The 23,014-nt window shown below is 42.8% G+C and overlaps 1 protein-coding gene across 1 annotated transcript in view; it reads right to left on the minus strand.

The window, feature by feature from the left end:
- Positions 1-2,649: 2,649 nt before the first annotated feature.
- Positions 2,650-23,014, minus strand: part of MASP1 (MBL associated serine protease 1) — a 155,428-nt gene continuing 135,063 nt past the window's right edge. Inside the window, exons 11-16 of the mRNA XM_060767277.2 lie at positions 19,028-19,162; positions 13,919-14,032; positions 9,932-10,117; positions 6,598-6,665; positions 4,324-4,423; positions 2,650-3,912 (exon numbers count right to left, since the gene is read on the minus strand). Coding sequence (XP_060623260.2) covers positions 3,722-3,912; positions 4,324-4,423; positions 6,598-6,665; positions 9,932-10,117; positions 13,919-14,032; positions 19,028-19,162 — 794 coding nt within the window. The 3' untranslated portion in view covers positions 2,650-3,721. The remainder of the gene's footprint in view (positions 3,913-4,323; positions 4,424-6,597; positions 6,666-9,931; positions 10,118-13,918; positions 14,033-19,027; positions 19,163-23,014) is intronic.

The raw sequence follows: 23,014 nt of genomic DNA on the forward strand, positions 1-23,014 counted from the left end.
CTGTTGGATAAGAAGACATAATCAAAGCATTCCCAGCAGATGGCCATCCAGCCACTGTTTAAAAACCTCCAAAGAAGGAGAAACCACTGGACCTCCAGACAGCAGCGTATTTCACTGCTGAACAAAACATTCTTCCTAATATGGGCTAGGCAAAACTACGGTGAGGTGGATCAGTAATTGGTTAAATGGACAAACCCAGAGGGTGCTCACCAATGCTTCCTCTTCATCCTGGAAAGAAGTGACAAGTGGAGTGCCATCAGGAGGGTTCCGTCCTGGGCCCAGTCCTGCTCAGGATCTTCATTAATGACTTAGATGAAGGGCTAGAAGGCATGATCATCAAGTTTGCAGACGGGACCAAATTGGGAGGGAGAGCCAACACTCCAGAGGACAGGAGCAGGATTCAAAACGATATTGACAGATTAGAGAGATAAATGGCCGAAACTAACACAATGAAGTTCAACAGTGACAAATGCAAAATACTCCACCTTGGCAGGAAAAACGAAATGCAAAGATACAGAATGGGGGACAATGCCTGGCTTGAGAGCAGTACGTGTGAAAAAGATCTTGGAGTCCTCATGGGGAGGAAGTTAAACATGAGCCAACAATGTGATGTGGCCGCAAAAAAAGCCAATGGGATTTTGGCCTGCATCAAGAGGAGCATAGTGTCTAGATCCAGGGAAGTAATGCTACCCCTCTATTCCGCTTTGGTTAGACCACACCTGGAATATTGTGGGTACCACAATTCAAGAGAGATATTGACAAGCTGGAATGTGTCCAGAGGAGGGCGACTAAAATGATCAAGGGCCTGGAGAACAAGCCCTATGAGGAGCAGCTTAAGGAGCTGGGCATGTTTAGCCTGAAGAAGAGAAGGCTGAGAGGGGATATGATAGCCATGTATAAATATGTGAGAGGAAGCCACAGGGAGGAGGGAGCAAGCTTGTTTTCTGCTTCCCTGGAGACTACGACACAATGGAACAATGGCTTCAAACTACAAGAAAGGAGATTCCATCTGAACATGAGGAAGAACTTCCTGGCTGTGAGAGCTGTTCAGCAGTGGAACTCTCTGCCCTAGAGTGTGGTGGAGGCTCCTTCTTTGGAAGCTTTTAAACAGAGGCTGGACGGCCATCTGTCAGGGGTGTTTTGAATGCAATATTCCTGCTTCTTGGCAGAATGGGGTTGGACTGGATGGCCCAGGAGGTCTCTTCCAACTCTTTGATTCTATGATTCTATGATTTAAGGGGAATCTCTTTTTCCTTTTATTGAAATCCATTGGTCTATATTCATTTTGTGACCCAGTAATTCAGTTTTACTTGCAAACTGGAGGTTATACTAACCCTTATAAGAGATGTGGACACATCCCTAAATTGTAATAACAAAATGAATGGGGACACAGCATATCTTATGAAAAATTTTCAGTTAGGTATTTAAAAAATATATGATTTGTAGGATAGTAACATATACTTCCAAGATCATGTAAACATGTGCAAAAAAATTAGAAATGATCAATTATATAAACAAGTGCATTTTTTTAAAAAAAATAATGGTATAATACTAAGAAAATAACTACCAGTACTTACAATTGTAACGAGATGTAGGAAGTTAATGCATTGTAAAACGTTATCTTCTCTGTGCCAGTGATCAAATGAGTTAAATAGGATTGCAAGGTTTGGGTTTTTTTAAAAAGGCATTTACATCCATCCAGGATAAAAAAAAGGAGTGTCAACGTAAGTATAGAATCATAGAATCATAGAATCAAAGAGTTGGAAGAGACCTCCTGGGCCATCCAGTCCAACCCCATTCTGCCAAGAAGCAGGAATATTGCATTCAAATCACCCCTGACAGATGGCCATCCAGCCTCTGTTTAAAAGCTTCCAAAGAAGGAGCCTCCACCACACTCCGGGGCAGAGAGTTCCACTGCTGAACAGCTCTCACAGTCAGGAAGTTCTTAGAATCATAGAATCATAGAATCAAAGAGTTGGAAGAGACCTCATGGGCCATCCAGTCCAACCCCATTCTGCCAAGAAGCAGGAATATTGCATTCAAATCACCCCTGACAGATGGCCATCCATCTTGACACTTGACGTATGTAAAAATGTGGCATGTAAAAATGTTGAAGGTGCTCTGCATCCTGTAGCATCGAATATTCTGCCAGAATTTAATTATTTATGTAAAACTAAATAGGCACATCCGTCTCAGTACTATGCAAAGTATTGTATATGTATACCAAAGAAATGCGCAGCTGGTTGGGAGTCTGCTGCATTAAAATAACTACTGACCAAAAGGTCATGAGTTCGAAGCCAGCCCGGATGGTGAAAGCGCGAGGTGGACGAGGGGGCTTTGCACAAGGCCAGGCCTCACACGAAGGAGCCCACGCCCTTGGGGCGGGGCCAACAGAGGAGGCCTCACGACCCCTCCAAAATGGCCAGGCGACCCCCCTGGGGGTTGTGACCCCCAGGTTGAGAACCACTGCTCTAATTTCTCTACTCACAGCACAGCTGTTTTCGAACTGCTTAGGTGAACAGTAAACTGGGCTATTTAACAGCTGTTTAACAGTCGGGAGCTCAACCCCGATTTATTGCAACTGATTAACCAGCCTGGTAGATTAACCAGTTGTGCTACCAACTCTTCAACAGAGGCTGCAAACTCAGCTTTGCCTTATGGTAGAATTTTATTCAGGAATGGGAAATTATACAATGCACAGACATTTAATTTATGTATAGTGCAAAAATACAGAATAAATCAGATTTTTCTTTTTCATTTCCAGCAAGTCCCTGAGATTTTACATTTATCTGAATACTGCCACCCCCTTTTTTTTGTCTACGCCACGTTAGCAAACTACAGATCCCATATCAATGCAGTTTGACGCCCCTTTAACTGCCATAGGGCAATGCTATGGATTTCTGGGATTTGTAGTTTAGTAAGGGATACACATTTTTTTGGCAGAGAAGGAATAAGACTTTGTAAGATGCTCCCATATTAATGCAGTTTAATACCCCTTTAACTGCTATGGCTCAATGATATGGATTTCTGGGATTTGTAGTTTAGTAAGGGACACACATTTCTTTTTGGCAGACAAGGATAAAGACTCCATAAGATGCATTTCCTTTGCCTCCATACCACTGAGGAATGGCAGATAAAGTGGTGTCAAAAAGCATGAATTCTAGGCCCCTCGTACGCAGCTGTATAATCTAGATTATCAAATCAGTCCACACTGCCATATAATTCAGCTCAACGCAGATAATCTGGATGTTATATGGCAGCATAGAATGGGCCATAGAGTGTAGCTGCACCCCATGATATTTGGTTTTGTTTTATGGTCCCAATTTGAGCATTAATGGTGAGCCAAGTCCTTTTGAAGTGGCAAAATAGCACTAGTGATGTCTGCAATTGCCTATTAAGGTCTAGACTGAAAATCAATATGCCTTTTCTGATGGGTGTCATAATATGGAAAGCATCATTTGGTTATTGGAGACATTAAAATTTCAGGACCAAACCTCAAAAATAGGAGCAGATCTTGCTGAGGCCCTGAGGATGCCATTGGGTGCCGTGGCTTAATCCAAAGAGCAGAACATTAAAATAGTAAGATACAGATACATACACTTTTTAAGACAGCGCCGTCACCCTGGGATTCATCTTTCCCATTCTGAGATGTACGTCCAGACCCTGAGACCTGGCAGAAACCCCTTTGGAAACAAAGGCCATGATGTGATTTGGAGAGGCTTCAATAGTCAACTCCGGTGACCTCCTTGATCCAAGGCAGTGTCACAAGAACATTGGAATAAACCCCATAGCGGTCATTCAAGCCACAGCCGTCGCCCCAAGACACCGTCCCGATGAGTTGCCATTCGCCGGTGCGGTTGTTCAAGGTGACCATGGGGCCGCCGGAGTCTCCGCTGCAGGCATCTTTTCCTCCTGGGACAGAAGAGACGAAGATGGAGAATCTAAGCAGTTAGAAAGATGGAACCCATCTTTCTAAAGTTTCTTCGGCATGGCACTCAGTGCTTGCAATTGGTTGGATTAGGTTCTTGTGGGGTTTTTCGGGCTATATGGCCATGTTCTAGAGCCATTTTCTCCTGACGTTTCGCCTGCATCTATGGCAAGCATCCTCAGAGGTAGTGAGGATGCTCCATCTTTGTCTCTTCTGAACCTCACTACCTCTGAGGATGCTTGCCAAAGATGCAGGTGAAACGTCAGGAGAAAATGCCTCTAGAACATGGCCATATAGCCCGAAAAAAACCACAAGAACCTAGTGATTCCAGCCATGAAAGCCTTCGACAATAAATTGGTTGGATTGTTTGAGTGAACACTCACTCTTGCCCTTACCTTGCCTTTCTCCAGCACAGATCATATCCTCAGTCACGACCTTTTGCAACTTGGCATAAGCTTCTTTGCACAGCACATGGTCCGTCAATGGGATTTCAATCTAAGACACACACAACAATACAAAATGCTTCCCGTCAGCAGCTTCACTAAAATAATAATCAACAAGGCATACATGGGACAATGGAGAGATTGAGGATACATCTATACACCGTATAATTAATGTAGTTTGACACTAAATTCGGCTTCCATGGCTCAATGATATGGACTTGCGAGAGTCGTTGTTTCACAAGGTCTTTAAAGACCATTGGGAGGAATTATAGGGGAGAAGATGATCCCATAAGTTACCTGGACCACATGACCTAGGAGGTGTCTAAGGACAATGCTGTCTCTTCAGCTTAAAAATGGAGATGAGCACCAACCCCCAGAGTCAGACATGACTGGACTTAATGTCAAGGGACAATCTTTATCTTTACAACTACACAATTAAACAGGAAGTAATGATTTCAAACCAGGAACAGTTTTCCCCCAAATTTTGTTACATAATGTAATGCATTGTTAAAGTCCTGCCATATAGCACATGTTCTAACATGCACTAGTTAAGAGGTTGGACTAGATGATACTGACGTCGAGCATGCCCCCCCCCCCCAAAGGGATGGTGACTTATAGTTCTGCAAAGGACAAAAGTACCAGACTGCACAATAGGGGTTAAGTCTTGGTCAATTTGCCAAGGCCTTAACAACAATGAGGACCCCATGAAACTTTGGGAATAGCTAGACCTTGGGGTCTCTGCCTCTCTCTCTCTCTCTCTCTCGAGAGAGAGCTGTAGTTTTCCAAGGACCATGGAACCGGCTTCCATCCCAGCGCTGCAGGGCTTTGTGTCTTGGCCCAGTGGAACTCCATAGACTCCCTTTGGTGGCTTTTTGAATTCTGCTACATTCCTGGACTTCACTCTCTTCAAGGACTCGCTCTCTACCCATGAACTTTCTTCAAGACAACTTATGAATTCATGCTGTGTCCTGATATCGTCTGCTTTTTATAATTGGTATTATTGATCTCTCTCTGGGGTCCTGGATGGGAAGATAGCTGCATATGATTTCCCTGTGTATAATTTCTATATGATTTTTATGTTTCCTTGTATTCCTGACCCTTTGCCCCTTCTCCCTCCAAAGAAATATGTAAGGGAACCCCCTGGCCTTCAGAAACAAAAGCCATTAGCGATTACTGAAACCTCCCGCCAAAGACACACTTGCATGGATAAAAGAAGGAGATTCTTATCTCTAGCATCGGAAGATGGCCCACTAGAGTAAAGAATTGTTTGGCAAAAGTTTCTGTAAGATAAGGGGAAATCTTCCCCTCTGCTTTTGTTTACTTAGCATTAACCTCAGGCTGCCATCATTGTTCTCCTGTCTCACAGCCAGGAAGGATCAGGACACATGTTGATTCACAACACTCAAAGCAGCCCTGCTTGACTCTTTGTCTCAGGCTACATGGCATTTCCTTTGTTTACTCCTTTTCCAGATTCCTTTGTGTTCCCTCATCCCGCCTCCATCTCTCCTGATTGGCTGTCGCCACCAGGTGGCAGAGGTCTCCCCATTGGTTCCTACAGACCACTGGAGCTTCCTGATTGGTCCAGAGGCACCGGGGGTGGGAAGGCTGCCTCTCAACTGTTTGCCCATTGCCCAATCATGGCAGGGAACAACAGGGAAGCCGGGGCGGGGAGTTTGACCTCTGCAACTTTGAATTTGCTATAAATATGACTGTATTGGTGTACTCCCCTCATGCTTAGCTTTGGCGAATTATTGCAGCTTTGCATCCGTTTCAGCTGAATCGCATTAAACCTCGATGGCTTTTCTTCAACTGGTGAGACTTTTCATTGGGAAATCAGGGAAAAATATGGGAAGCTTCTCTGTCTTGCCAGGGAAAAAGAACTCTTTGATGAGTCTAATTGGTCTCTGCCTCCTGGCAAAGATCCCTAAATTTTAGCTCTACAACAATACTAGAAATCTGCTTTCTTGAATGGGGTTGAAATAAATCCAGTTAATATAAGAAAATAAGCAAAGACCTGAGAGATCCTATACTGTGTTCACAAAGTGGCCTACAAGTTTGTCATAGGACATCCACCACCGAGATTTTAATGCAAGTGCTTTTTCCATCTTGTGTCATACAGAAATTCATTGCTGGAGGGGCAATATACCTCCCAACTCCAGAGTTGGCTTCCAGAATATCTTGTCTTCTAAAGGCGCATTGCTCATGCTCATGTGTGTGTAGACTCACCTCCATCAGAGCTTCAGGGAGGTGCTTGAGGAACTGCTTCCCCCATCCGCTGACAATGACCATGGTCCCTGTGGGATGGAAACGAGAGAGTCTTTGTGAGAGGCAGACACTTTATGGAGGAGCCCTCAGTTCCCATGACCAGAGATCTAGGAAGTCTACCAGGCATCCCAGATATCCTGGAAAGAAAGAGAAGGCGAGTTCAGAAGGAATCTGGTAGGAATGAATACCCCAGAAGTCTCCCCTTCTCCTACTTTCCTCCTTGGTCCTTGTTGGATAGGACTGAAATAACTCTACAGTAGGCATGGGCAAACTTCAGCCCTCCAGTTGTTTTGGACTTCAACTTTCACAATTCCTAACAGCTGGTGAGCTGATACCAGGCAGGAGATAAAGAAATAATGAGACTGTATCCAATTAAGAAGAGGATTTTGAACTATAGTAACCTAGAGCTGATTTGAATGCGAAAAACCATTCAGGGTGGCAGTGTTTCTCTAATTATTATGGGATGTGAACCCAAATGAGCATGTACTTTTATATGAATCATAGAACCGTAGAGTTGGAAGAGACCTCATGGGCCATCTAGTCCAACCCAAGAAGCAGGACAATCACAATCAAAGCATCCCCAACAGATGGCCATCCAGCCTCTCTTTAAAAGCTTCCCAAGAAGGAGCCTCCACCACAAACCGGGACAGAGAGTTCCACTGCTGAACGGCTCTCACAGTCAGGAAGTTCTTCCTCATGTTCAGATGGAATCTCCTTTCTTGTAGTTTGAAGCAATTGTTCTGCATCCTAGTCTCCAGGTGTGCAGGTACAACTGCACCAGGAGCTCCAATTTTGTTTGCTTTGCATTGAATGTTTGTTGTAGTCCTAAGTTTCAGGGACTCTGCAGATAGGTGGCTTCTTTTGGCTGCAATCATAGGGCAAGCCACCTGTCAATTAGGTTCCCTGGTCCCGTCCCCTTTTTGAGTTTTAGAGGGAATAGGAGCCATTTTGAGTTCAGTCCACACAGAGAAACCTTCCATGCAGGACATAATACCAAGAGCTCCTGTAGAAAGCTTCATCTTCTACGACTTGGCTGGGGAGATACAGCCCCACAGCTTGGCCAGGGTTATACAGCCCACAGCTTGGCTGAGGATCATACAGCCTTACACCCCTTTGCTGACTTCTCTTGTCTTCAGTAAAATTAAGCCAATGATTCCAAGCTTTTAGGTAACTGGTGAATTCCTAAACTTGCCCACAAAGGACAGGCAATAACAATATCTACAATAACTTCTTCTTTAAAGGAAAAAACCCTTTCTAACTTCTCCCAGGCTGACTGTAAACTTAAACCTAACTGATGTGGGCACCACTGCCGGGTTGAACTGCATCTCAAAGCACTGAGTGGACCTACCAGCAAGGCCTGTAGTCTCCTCAGCTGGAGTTCTTTGATCTTTAGGGTTGTTTCCCTGAAAACTCTTTGGAGACTCTTTTCCTTCTGTTTCTGTTGGAATTTCTGTAACCTGGAAATTCTTTCCCTTTCTGTTTCTGTTGAAATTTCTGTAACCCTGGAAATTCTTAAAGGTTGAAGCTTTTGTACAGGGGAAGCTTTACACACGTCCTGTACATAGCTTTCCTTGCTGAGACTAACTAAAATGGCTCCCCTCCCTTCCCAATTGCCCTGAGCAAGGGGCGGGACCAAACTTAATGATGATGGACAGGCGGCTTGCCCTATAACTGCAACCAAAGAAGCCACCTACTTGCAGAGTCCCTGAAACTTAGGACTGCAAACAAACATTCAATGCAAAGCAAACAAAATTGGAGCTCCTGATACAGCTGTACCAGAACACTAACCTTCACCACAACGCCAGTCAATGAGCTACTGGTGACTGGCACGGCTTATTTGCTTCCGCTGGTTTCCTGCTAAACTGCAGTGATACCAACTTCCCCTGACAAAATTCCCCACAAGAGCTACGTGCTTTGTAACATTACTTTCCAGATAACCCTCATAGATTCAAATATTGATGAATTTTCTCTCCGTTTTCAATAGAAAATGTATAAATACTTAGCTGCTTTATGGTGGTTTTGGAAAATCTTCCCTAGCCCCTTTCTTCTGTGCAGAGAGACATAAAAGAGAATTGGATCTCTGGTGTGCTTTTCAGTGGGCTAAATGCATAGGGCAAAATACCCACAAGTGCTTTTCAACATCAGGCTCTCCAACATACAGTTGTTTACAGACATTTCTGCCTGTATGTTCTCTTGGCCATTTAATAGTCAGGGATGGGCAGACGTTGCATTTCAATGTCTGGCGGCTTTTCTCTTGCCAGAAACAAGGCTACTGGCATTGCCTTCCCAGATCTCTAATGAATTTAGGAATTGGCCATGGCTTGGATCTGTTCCTTCAATAAAATGGAAAGGGGTGGTCTGACCCATCAGGAGGTTGGCGCTGTTTATGGAAATGTGCAGATGAAATGCCATTCCCTTCATTTTTGAGCCAAAACTCACATTGGCAAACAAGATCTGGTGGATGGAACAATTCCTGTCTACCGAACCCTGCTGGGCAGACATCATTATGTAACAAAATTTGAAAAAAAAATGTGTTCCTAGTTTGAAAGTGTTATTTCCAGTTAATTGTGTGGTATATACTTCGAAAGTAACTGAGAGGACATGAGTTTGAAGCCAGCCTGGGTTAGAGTGAGCCTCTGGCCATTTGTCTAGCTTGCTGTTGACCTTTGCAGCCCGAAAGACAGTTGCATCTGTCAAGTAGGAAATTTAGGTACCGCTTAGGCGAAGAGGCTAATTTAACTAATTTACAACGCCATAAAACTCTCCAGCAGCCTGCAAAAAGAATGAGGAAGAACTCTATTGGTGTCACAAGTAGATGGTGAAGCAACAGCTCCCCCGGTGGCCAGAATTCAAAAAGCACACCCTCATGAAGCTGGAAAGTTAAATAGCCTCTATATATGTTGTATGCCGATGGCATTGAATGTTTGCCATGTATATGTGCATTGTGATTTGCACTGAGTTCTCTGCGGGGTGAAAAGGGTGGAATATAAATACTGTAAATAAATAAATAAATAAATTCTACTTCATAAACTTTGTTTTTGTGACTGCCACAAACTGTGTAGAATTGACTGAAACCCAATGAGATATTAATTGAAAAACTGTAGCAAAATGTGCTGCAGGATGTCATGCAAAGGCAAGCTTTTTGCAGTTTAATTAACTTTTCCCATGTTTTTATGTTAGAACCAATTAGGAAATGACATTTATAACCCAGGAACAAAAATCAAGTTACATGGTTTATTGTGCCAAGGCATTCATTGAATGGGTGGATGAAGAACGAAGCCCTCGAATGGCTCACCTTCTGGGAGAACGCTGTCCGGAAAGCAAATGGGCATCACATAATCGTTCAGCCGGGCCTCTTCGGAGAGTGCCACCAAGGCAATGTCATGCTCAAAGGTGGCCGGCTTGTAAGATGGGTGGACGAAGATCATACTGGCTTGCAAGTGCTGCTCCGTGTCGTCTCTCCTTTGAGTCCTGTGCTTCCCTGAAAAGAGAAAGAAAGAAGTTAAGTAAGGCCATATGAGCCTGGAGTAAGACCAATGTTCCCTGTTGTTTATACAGTTTAAGGTCTGAGAGAGCAGCACCTCTGCATCTCCTTGTAATTCAATATTTAACCAGATAATAGACAGCCATCTCTCAGATGTGCTCCAGTTGCACCTCCCATCATAGAATTTGCATAGCACAGATGGTTCAATGTGCTGTAGAATCAATGCAGTTTGACTGTCACTTTCACTGCCATGGCTCAGTGCTATGTGTGATGGATGAAGGAATGAAATTGTATGATTGGGGTCTGGCTCAGAGGCTATTAAGGTCTGGCAAAACTGAAGACACTATCCTATGAAAATTGAAGCCTGGAAATGGCATTAAAAAGAGACAAAGGAGGTGAAGAATTCATAGAATCATAGAATAAAAGAGTTGGAAGAGACCTCATGGGCCATCCAGTCCAACCCCATTCTGCCAAGAAGCAGGAATATTGCATTCAAATCATCCCTGGCAGATGGCCATCCAGCCTCTGTTTAAAAGCTTCCAAAGAAGGAGCCTCGACCACGCTCCGGGGCAGAGAGTTCCACTGCTGAACGGCTCTCACAGTCAGGAAGTTCTTCCTTGTGTTCAGATGGAATCTCCTCTCTTGTAGTTTGAAGTCATTGTTCTGCGTCCTAGTCTCCAGGGAAGCAGGAAATAAGCTTGCTCCCTCCTCCCTGTGGCTTCCTCTCACATATTTATACATGGCTCTCATCATATCTCCTCTCAGCCTTCTCTTCTTCAAGCTAAACATGCCCAGCTCCTTAAGCCGCTCCTCATAGGGCTTGTTCTCCAGACCCTTGATCATTTGAGTCGCCCTCCTCTGGACACATTCCAGCTTGTCAATATCTCTCTTGAATTGTGGTGCCCAGAATTGGACACAATATTCCAGGTGTGGTCTAACCAAGGCAGAATAGATGAGTAGCATGACTTCCCTAGATCTAGACACTATGCTCCTCTTGATGCAGGCCAAAATCCCATTGGCTTTTTTTTGCTGCCACATCACATTGTTGGCTCATGTTTAACTTGTTGTCCACGAGGACTCCAAGATCTTTTTCACATGTACTGCTCTCAAGCCAGGCATTGTCCCCCATTCTGTATCTTTGCATTTCATTTTTTCTGCCTAAGTGGAGTATCTTGCATTTGTCCCTGTTGTTAGTTTTGGGTTAATTCAATTAACTTTAGCATGAAAAATGCTAATGAGAAAATGGCTGAACTGATGATACTGGGGACTTTTGGTGTAAACAACACATGATGATGGAGTTGGATTGGATGGCCTCAAGTATTTTTTGTTGGTCATAGGGGTTCTGTGTGGGAAGTTTGCCCCATTTCTGTCATTCGTGGGGTTCAGAATGCTCTTTAATGTAGGTGAACTGTGAATCCCAGTGACTACAAATCCCAAATGTCAAGGTTTATTTCCCCCAAACTCCACCAGTGTTGACACTGGGGCATGTTGAGTATTTGTGCCAAGTTTGGTCCAGATCCATCATTGTTTGAGTCCACAGTGCTCTCTGGATGTAGGTAAACTATAACTCCCAAACTCAAGGTCAATGCCCACCAAACCCTTCTAGTGTTTTCTGTTGGTCAGGGGAGTCCTGTGTGCCAAGTTTGGTTCAATTCCATCGTTGGTGGAGTTCAGAATGCTCTTTGATTATAGCTGAACTATAAATCCCAAATGACAAAATCATAATTTTTGAGTAATGGTCACTCCTTGTGTTGTGAGACGTTTTGCTGACAAATTTGGTGTGATTTCGTTCATTGGTTCTTTTGTTTTTATGGTATTCATTATGCACAGAGCATATATATATATACACACACATACACACACATACACACACACACACACATACATACACGCATAGTACAATATCAGTATTAAATATTACTATATTGTACTATACCATTATATTGTAATATTACTAGTAATACTACATGTAATATAAGGCACTGTATTACATTGCGTAAATAATACACTACACATGCACCAGGTCCTGTCTGTCTGGGAAACCCTGGTTAAAACTTGGATGGGAGACCAGCAAGGAATCCTGAGTGCTGTAGGCTGTATTTCAGAAGAAGGAAATGGCTTGAATGCCTGCTTGGCCATGGAAAACCACTGTATGGCCAAGGGGAAGCCACACACTCTCAGCCTTGAAGGAAGCCAATGGGGGAAAATCCTTTCTCAACAAATCTTACTATTCCATTATATGTTTGTGTGCTGGTACAGTTGTACCAGGAGCTCCATTTCTGTTTGCTTTGCATTAAATGTTTGTTTGCAATCCCAGGCTTGGGATATTGCAGCAGGGTGGCTTCCAGTTATAGTTTGCAATCATAGGGCAAGCCACCTGTCAATTATAGTTAGGTTCCCTGGTCCCGCCCTTTTTTGAGTTTTGCAGGGAATAGGAGCCTTTTTGAGTTCAGTCCACACAGAGAAGCTTCCATGCAGGACATAATTTCAAGAGCTCCTGTAAAAAGCTTCGTCTTCTATGGCTTGGCTGGGGAGATATACAGCCTACAGCTTGGCCGGGGAGAAAAAGGCTCCACAGCTTGGCTGAGGATTTTACAGCCCTACAGTTCCTTTTGCTGAGGGACTTCAGTCAGCCATCACAGCAACCTGAACTCCTTCTTTTTCCCTAGAAGTCTACGAAGCTCTGCTTGGTAAGGGTCGCTTGCAGAAGCCAGACGCAATTGGTACCGGGTGCAGGGGCTCCACACCAACAAAGGCAAAGACAGACTGCCCAGATTAGAAGTTAAGGATTTCCCCATTAGTTAATTACAGTTATGAAGATAGTGCCTGTTCCCAGTGAACAAGATTGCAAGAGCCAATAGACTGTTAAGAATGCTTTAAAGTACCTGTTTGTTTTCATCAATAAAGAACTTTGTTGGATTTACTTTAAGCAATCTAAAGACTCTGTTTAAGGAAATCCAAGGGCCTTTAATCTGAGCCAGCCCTGGCGTCCCGTTGGGCACACAGAATTTATGTCCTGTCTACAGTCATATGCACAGGCCCAGCGTGTGACAGCACAGTTTGGCTTAGGAAATGTGATGAAAGCCCTCAACCATGGCAATTACAACAACACTACTTTAAAGTGATATAAAATCAATGAACGCCATGGAACAAACAAATAAAATATATTGGACATTTGATGTGCAGGCTCCCCTCCTCATAGTGAAAGGACCAAGGCAGAGACATCTCCAGCTCATCCCCTGTTTGGGTATCAGCCAGCACATCACGACTTAAATCACGACATAGTTTTCTAAGATCTACAGAGACACTTGCTGGAACACCTCAGCAAGCGAGAGTCCAAAAGTGGCAGGCTCAAACCCAGAACCTCAACCAATGGCTGATACTAGATGAGAGACTCCCCCCTGGGCACACAGAGGACTGGGTGACTTGGAAGGCGCTGAACAGACTGCGCTCTGGCACAACGAGATGCAGAGCCAACCTTCAGAAATGGGGCCACAAAGTGGAATCCACGACATGCGAGTGCAGAGAGGAGCAAACCCCTGACCACCTGCTGCAATGCACCCTGAGCCCTGCCACATGCACAATGGAGGACCTTCTTGCAGCAACACCAGAGGCACTCCAAGGGGCCAGATACTGGTCAAAGGACATTTAATCAGCTACCAAACTCATACATTTTGTATTCTGTATTTTGTATTTTTGTATCTTGTCTGTTTGTTTGCTTTGTTCTGTTAGAAATGCAATATAAATGACTGGTTGCTGATGACTCGATAAATAAATAAATCCTCATAGTTTGCTTACCCAGGATAATTGTGAAGGAAGAAGGGCTGATGATGCTGGAGGTTCTGGGAAGAGGATCTTCCTGCTCCAGTTCCTCGTGGAGACAATGCGCCGCAGTCACGATCCATCGATTGCCTAGAAAACCAGAACAGACTCAGTATTTATCCCATCCACGTCATCCTTCCTTGATATTGGAAGGCCAAATGATAGACTTGTTTAAAAATACCTATTGCAGATCTATTGCAGATAGATTGTTTAAAAATACCTATTGTTGTCTAATTTGAATGAAAAAAATATTTTTAGAGAGAGCCCGTATGGTGTAGTGCAGAGCTTTCCAAACATGTTGATGACACATTTTTTAGACATGCATCATTTTGCGTTACAGTAATTCAATTTTACTAACAAATCAGAGGTTGTGAGGTCAGGGAGTATTGTGCTCCAAAACTCTGTCTGTCTGAATTCGGAAGTCCCAGAGTAGTTTGACGTGTTCATTTTCTTAATTTTTTCAGACTTGTGATCCCACCAGATGGTATTTGTGGCACAATTTCCAATGAATCATCTGTGCGACGGTGTTATGCCTCTGCTTGTAGTCTGTCTGTGTGATCTTCTTGCAGCAGCTGAGGATGTGATGTATTGTTTCATCTGCTTCCTTGCAGAGTCTACACTTGGGATCTGTCTTTTAAACAATCTATCTGCAATAGATCTATCTATCTATCTATCTATCTATCTATCTACCTATTGCAACTAATTCTTTTTTTAAAAGGTGTTTTGTTGACTCTTTTTTTGATGTTCCGCTGGTTGGACAGATCTAAATTATAGCCATGTACCACACTTTTGAGCTCTGGTTTGCACTAGATGATGCCAAGTACAATGACCTTGGACTTGGCATCATCTAATAATAATAATAATAATAATAATAATAATAATAATCTTTGTTTATACCCCACCCCATCTCCCAATACCATACTTGCACCACACTTGCACCACACTTTTGAGCTCTGGTTTGCACTAGATGGTGCCAAGTCCAACGACCTTGGTTATTGTCATTGGACTTGGCACCATCTAATAATAATAATAATAATAATAATAATAATAATAATAATAATCTTTGTTTATACCCCACCCCATCTCCCAATACCACACTTGCACCACACTTTTGAGCTCTGGTTTGCACCAGATAGTGCCAAGTCCAACGACCTTGGTTATTGTCATTGGACTTGGCACCATCTAATAATAATAATAATAATAATAATAATAATAATAATAATAATAATAGTAATCTTTGTTTATACCCCACCCCATCTCCCAATACCACACTTGCACCACACTTTTGAGCTCTGGTTTGCACCAGATAGTGCCAAGTCCAATGACCTTGGTTATTGTCATTGGACTTGGCACCATCTAATAATAATAATAATAATAATAATAATAATAATAATAATAATCTTTGTTTATACCCCACCCCGTCTCCCAATACCACACTTGGACCACACTTTCGAGCTCTGGTTTGCACCAGATGGTGCCAAGTCCAACGACCTTGGTTACTGTCATTGGGCTTGGCACCATCTAATAATAATAATAATAATAATAATAATAATAATAATAATAATCTTTGTTTATACCCCACCCCATCTCCCAATACCACACTTGCGCCACACTTTCGAGCTCTGGTTTGCACCAGATGGTGCCAAGTCCAACGACCTTGGTTATTGTCATTGGACTTGGCACCATCTAATAATAATAATAATAATAATAATATTAATAATAATCTTTGTTTATACCCCACCCCATCTCCCAATACCATACTTGCACCACACTTGCACCACACTTTTGAGCTCTGGTTTGCACCAGATAGTGCCAAGTCCAACGACCTTGGTTATTGTCATCGGACTTGGCACCATCTAATAATAATAATAATAATAATAATAATAATAATAATAATCTTTGTTTATACCCCACCCCATCTCCCAATACCACACTTGCGCCACACTTTCGAGCTCTGGTTTGCACCAGATAGTGCCAAGTCCAATGACCTTGGTTATTGTCATTGGGCTTGGCACCATCTAATAATAATAATAATAATAATAATAATAATAATAATAATAATAATAATCTTTGTTTATACCCCACCCCATCTCCCAATACCACACTTGCACCACACTTTCGAGCTCTGGTTTGCACCAGATGGTGCCAAGTCCAACGACCTTGGTTATTGTCATTGGACTTGGCACCATCTAATAATAATAATAATAATAATAATAATAATAATAATAATAATAATCTTTGTTTATACCCCACCCCATCTCCCAATACCACACTTGCACCACACTTTCGAGCTCTGGTTTGCACCAGATGGTGCCAAGTCCAACGACCTTGGTTATTGTCATTGGACTTGGCACCATCTAATAATAATAATAATAATAATAATAATAATAATCTTTGTTTATACCCCACCCCATCTCCCAATACCATACTTGCACCACACTTGCACCACACTTTTGAGCTCTGGTTTGCACCAGATAGTGCCAAGTCCAACGACCTTGGTTATTGTCATCGGACTTGGCACCATCTAATAATAATAATAATAATAATAATAATAATAATAATAATAATCTTTGTTTATACCCCACCCCATCTCCCAATACCATACTTGCACCACACTTGCACCACACTTTTGAGCTCTGGTTTGCACCAGATGGTGCCAAGTACAATGACCTTGGTTATTGTCATTGGACTTGGCAGCATCTAATAATAATAATAATAATAATAATAATAATAATAATAATCTTTGTTTATACCCCACCCCATTTCCCAATACCACACTTGCACCACACTTTTGAGCTCTGGTTTGCACCAGATAGTGCCAAGTCCAATGGCCTTGGTTATTGTCATTGGACTTGGCAGCATCTAATAATAATAATAATAATAATAATAATAATAATAATAATAATCTTTGTTTATACCCCACCCCATTTCCCAATACCATACTTGCACCACACTTTAGAGCTCTGGTTTGCACCAGATAGTGCCAAGTCCAATGACCTTGGTTATTGTCATTGGACTTGGCAGCATCTAATAATAATAATAATAATAATAATAATCATCTTTGTTTGTACCCCACCCCATCTCCCAATACCACACTTGCACCACACATTTGAGCTCTGGTTTGCACCAGATAGTGCCAAGTCCAATGACCTTTGTTATTGTCATTGGACTTGGCACCATCTAATAATAGTAGTAATAATAATAATAATAATAATAATAATAATAATAATAAACTTTATTTATACCCCACCCCATCTCCCAACAAGCGACTTACAGTCAAAAAAACACAGTAGATAAACATAAAACAGAATAAGTAACATATCAAATTATTATACAAAACAAAGTGAACATTTATTGTTACGAGATTTTAGGTTGGGTTGCTCTAGGTTAGTGTGTTCTAGACCAGAAGTCTCCAGGTTTGAAGGTTCTAAGCAAGAAGAGCCCTTTCCAAAGCTCTTCTTTTTGGATTGACACACAAAGAAACTTCTTTGTTTTATGCTATAACTAAGTCGAGTGTTCCAAGTCATGGGGCTCTAGGTTAGTGTGTTCTAGACCAGAATGCTCTAGGTTTGAAGATTCTAACCAAGAAGAGCCCTTTCTAAAGCTCTTCTTTTTGGATTGGCACACAAAGAAACTTCTTTGTTCTGTGTTATAACTGAGTGTTCTAGGTCATGGGGCTCTAGGTTAGTGTGTTCTAGACCAGAATGCTCTAGGTTTGAAGGTTCTAAGCTAAAAGAGCCCTTTCCAAAGCTCTTCTTTTTGGATTGACACACAAAGAAACTTCTTTGTTCGATGTTATAACTAAGTTGAGTGTTCTAGGTCATGTGGCTCTAGGTTAGTGTGTTCTAGACCAGAATGCTCTAGGTTAGAAGGTTCTAAGTGAGAAGAGCCCTTTCCAAAGCTCTTCTTTTTGGATTGACACACAAAGAAACTTCTTTGTTCTATGTTATAACTAAGTTGAGTCTTCTAGGCCATTGGGCTCTAGGTTAGTGTGTTCTAGACCAGGGTGCTCTAGATTAGAAGGTTCTAAGTGAGAAGAGCCCTTTCCAAAGCTCTTCTTTTTGGATTGACACACAAAGAAACTTCTTTGTTCTATGATAACTAAGTTGAGCATCCTAGGTCATGTGGCTCTAGGTTAGTGTGTTCTAGACCAGGATGCTCTAGTTTAGAAGGTTCTAAGTGAGAAGAACCCTTTCCAATTCTCTTTTTTTTGGATTGACACATAAAGAAACTTCTTTGTTCTATGTTATAACTAAATTGAGTGTTCTAGGTCATTGGGCTCTATGTTAGTGCGTTCTAGACCATGGTGCTCTAGGTTAGAAGGTTCTAAGTGAGAATAGCCCTTTCCTCGGCTCTTCTTTTGAGCTACTGAAAAGAATATTCTCAGTTTGAGGTTAGAATGTTATTAGTTAAGTTCTAGATCATTGTGTTCTAGGTAGGTGTGTTCTAGACCAGGATCTAGGTCAGAATGTGGCACAGCCCAAGCAAATTGACATAATGACGCTGTCCAGTCAACAATCTCGAAACAAGGATTGTATGCATGGATCCCATCATGTATGAGTTCTGCATCCATGGATGACATCCTCCACCAATTCTGTCTCTATGCATTCCATCATCCACCAATTCTGCCTCCATATATTCTACAATCCACCGATCCTGCACAAGCAAACCTGAGCTGGATTTGAGCTTGTCCAACTTCCCCTTCTACAAGTATTGGCTCCTGTCGGTCCCCCGTATCCACTGATTCTGCATCCACGGATTCTGCATCCACAGCTTGAAAAGATTCAACGTGTCCAAAAGCGAACCTTGATTTCTCCCTGCCTTCCATTCTATACAAAGAATGAATGCTATCTGAACTGCAGTGGCTCAGATGCAATGGACTTGCATGACTACGTAATCTCAGAATAACTCCATGTAAACAAGGCATGGGACAACTTCAGCCATCCAGGTGTTTTGGACTCCAAATTCCTCAATTCCAAACAGCCAAGTTGAAGTCCACCTGGAGGGCCATAGTTGGCCCATACCTGCTCTAGAGCAATTGAAAACAAAAGACTTGCACCAGATCTCTCTTTTGGTTACGCTTACCAATAAGGGATCCCCCGCAGAAGGGGCGGCCATTCCTGTGCAGCATGGCTATCCAGGGCGACATCCCTCTCTGAGCATGGCTTCCGCGTGAGAGCCGGGCCAAGAGGCTCCTGGAAAACCTTGGTTTCCCACAGACTGAAAGAGAAGCAAAAGGCAAGGAGGAGAGCAGGGTCATGCCTGCCATGGACAGCTGTCCAAGTCTTGGTGCTTCTAAAGCGGGTGATGGAAGCCACAAAGCATACTGTTTGCCACTCTATCCCCAGTGGGCATCCCACTCCAACCTATTGGAAACAAAGAATGAAGCTCATACTTCTTGAGAGTTGCAGTTTTACAAGGGTTTGAGCCTTCTCTGCCAAAGAGTTCTTGTCTGACCAATGCAGAAGAGAGTGGGACTGTTGCTTCCCTCAATCTGGACTCCATACCTGCCAAATTACGACTCCCAGGATTTCAAAGCATTGAGACATTGTTAAAATGGTTTCAAACCACATTCCCAACTGTAGATGCACCTGAAAAAACAGGTATTGTATTGTCAAAGGCATATTGAGTATTTGTGCCAAATTTGGTCCAGATCCATCATTGTTTGAGTCCACAGTGCTCTCTGAATGTACATGAACTACAGTTCCAAAACTCAAGGTCAATGCCCACCAAACCCTTCCAGTATTTTCTGCTGCCTGTGGGAGTTCTGTGTGGGAAGTTTGGCCAATTCTATCTTTGGTGGGGTTCAGAATGCTCTTTGATTGTAGGTGAACTATACATCCCAGCAACTACAACTCCCAAATGTCAAGGTATCTTTCCCCCAAACTCCACCAGTGTTCACATTTGGGCATATTGAGTATTGGTGCCAAGTTTGGTCCAGATCCATCATTGTTTGAGTCCACAGTGTTCTCTGGATGTAGGTGAACTACAACTCCAAAACTCAAGGTCAGTGCCCACCAAACCCTTCTAGTATTTTCTGTTGGCCATGGGAGTTCTGTGTGCCAAGACTGGTTCAATTCCATCATTGGTGAAGTTCAGAATGCTCTTTCATTGTAGGTGAACTATAAATCCAAGTACCTACAACTCCCAAATGACAAAAATCAATCCCCACCAACCCCACCAGTATTCAAATGTGGGCGTATCGGGTATTTGTGCCAAATTTTGCCCCCCCCCCCCCCCAACCAATCACTGATATATATTTTCTGTTCCTCGTGGGAGTTCTGTGTGCTATATTTGGTTCAATTCCATCATTTGTGGAATTCAGAATGCTCTTTGATTGTAGGTGAACTATACATCCCAGTAACTACAACTCGCATATGTCAAGGTCTATTTTTCACCAAGTGCCTCAAGAGCGCCCCTGGGCAAAATCAACTATACTGCAAATGCTTACTTTGCGTAATGGGTTGAGCCGCCCCTGCTGATGAGATAGGATTGTTGTTGTTGTTGTTGTGTGCTTTCAAGTCATTTCAGACTTAGGCTGACCCTGAGCAAGGGCCAGGTAAATGACTTTGGAGGGCCTCATCCGGCTCTCAGGCCATAGTTTGAGGACCCCTGGTATAGTCTGTGCTATGCTGTAGCAGTTTATGTATAGCAAACATGCCTCCCTTCTCTTCCCCCTTTCAACACAGATCTCCTTCAGCATGCTTTCTGGCCTGTCAGCTTGGCTTTCTAATACAGAGAGAACTTGATTTTTCTTACATTTCAGTGCTTCTAAAGTGCATACAATTTATGTATAAATAAATATCTATATTTCCAATTTATTTATTTATTGTGTCAGGGGCAACCAGACCATTGTATTACATTTATAACAGAACAATTTCTAAAGGAAATTCTTTACAGGCCCAGCACGCGACAAAACATATGATGGGTTGTTGTAGGTTTTTCTGGGAAACATATGATATTGTTTCTAGCGCCCACCTTTTGCTTGATATTCAGGCAGTGCTTCTTGTAGGTCAGGGCACAGTCCAGAGTGACTCCCAGGTATTTGGGTGCGCTGCAATGCTCCAGTGGGATTCCTTCCTAGGTAATAATCCTCAGAGCTCGGGATGCTTCTCTGTTCTTAAGGTGAAAGTCACATGTCTGTGTTTTAGATGGATTAGGGATCAGCTGGTTTTCCCTGAAATAGGCGGTAAGAGCACCTACAGCTTCGGAGAGCTTCTGTTCAACCATCTCAAAGCTCCCTGCTTGAGCAGTAATGGCACGATCATCAGCATAGATGAAGCTCTCTGTCCCTTCTGGCAGTGGCTGGTCATTTGTGTAGATGTTGAACATGGATGGAGCGAGCACGCTCCCCTGAGGCAGGCCGTTCTTCTGTTTCCGCCATCTGCTTCTCTGGCCCTGGAACTCAACAAAAAAGCTCCTGTTTTGTAGCAGGTTTCCTATGAGGCAGGTGAGGTGGTCGTCCTTTGTGATATTATACATTTTTCTCAGGAGGAGGCGGTGGTTCACAGTATCATAAGCCGCTGACAGGTCTATATTTCCAATATGTCCCCATCACTAAGAGTCTAAAGGCTCTCAGGTTTATCATACTGTGATACATAGAGTTAGAAGGGATCCCAAGGGTCATCTAGAATAGAATAGCCACCCGTCTATTCTATTCTTACCACCATGCATTTAAATATTTAATCAGATTTTCTTTTTTTGGTCATATCCTATAAGACAACCCACCGTATGCCTCCCACCCCAATGGAGTCTACCAAACACTGAGATAGTTATGTAACAGAATTGCTTTATTCCTTTTTCCAGTAATACAAAATAGTAGGAATGCTACAAAAAATGGAATACAAAACCAATAACAAATAGGCACAATATCTCTTAAATATGTAAATAGTACATAACCTCTTAAATACGTAAATATTATGTTCTAAGCACATTACACCAAGACAGTGTCTCTTTCTTTGGATTCATTCATGGCTTGATTTACTCTTTGCCGACTCAGGCTAATGGGGGTGCATCCGCACTGTAGTGTTGTTGCACTTTGAGACCACTTTGGCTCCATACTGTGGCGTCATGGGAATGGTGAGGCTCCATCATTCTTTGGCAGAGAAGACACCCATGATCCCACTGCATTTACTCCTGCCACTTAAAGCGTGGGCTGGTCCATGAGGTCACGAAGAGTCGGAAACGACTGAATAAATAAACAACAAGTTAAAGAGGTGCCAAACTGGATTAATTATACAGTGTAGATGCACCCCAGCTTCTTCTAAAAACAAAACTGCTTATCAATCCAAGGAGTGGGTTGTTGTAGGTTTTTCGAGCTATATGGCCATGTTCTAGAAACATTCTCTCCTGACGCTTAACCTGCATCTATGGCAAGCATCCTCAGAGGTTGTGAGGTCTCAAAACCTCTGAGGATGCTTGCCATAGATGCAGGTGAAACGTCAGGAGAGAATGCTTCTAGAACATGGCCATATAGTCCGAAAAACCTACAACCCAGTGATTCCAGCCATGAAAGTGTTCGACAATAAATCCAAGGAGTGTTTCTAAGAATGGCCTAAATATCCTTGACTAAATTCAATGTTGCGTTGTATTGGATCAGTCTTTGGGAGGGATATGGTATGCGCATTGTGTTGCATTTGGAGCTTGGAAATGTCCCTTTGGGAACTATGAGACCATGTATACTGCAGAATTATGGTGGTAGGTAAGGTAAGGTTTTCCCCTGACATTAAGTCCAGTCGTGTCCGATTCTGGGGGTTGGTGCTCATCTCCATTTCTAAGTGGAAGAGTTGGCATTGTCCATAGACACCTCCATGGTCATGTGGCTGGCTTGACTGCATGGAGTGTTGTTAATTCCTGCTGGAGTGGTACCTATTGATCTACCCACATTTGCAGTGTGTAGAGCACACTGCAAGTGTGTTTTCGAACTGCTAGGTTGGCAGAAGCTGGGCCTAACAGCAGGAGCTCACCCCGCTGCACAAATTTGAACTACTCTTTCGGTCCACAATTTCAGCAGCTCAACGGTTTAACCCACTGCACCACTGGCAACTCTTGTATGATGCCTGTTTTCACTGT

Source organism: Anolis sagrei, chromosome 3, assembly GCF_037176765.1.
Source record: "Anolis sagrei isolate rAnoSag1 chromosome 3, rAnoSag1.mat, whole genome shotgun sequence".
NCBI lineage: Eukaryota > Metazoa > Chordata > Lepidosauria > Squamata > Dactyloidae > Anolis > Anolis sagrei.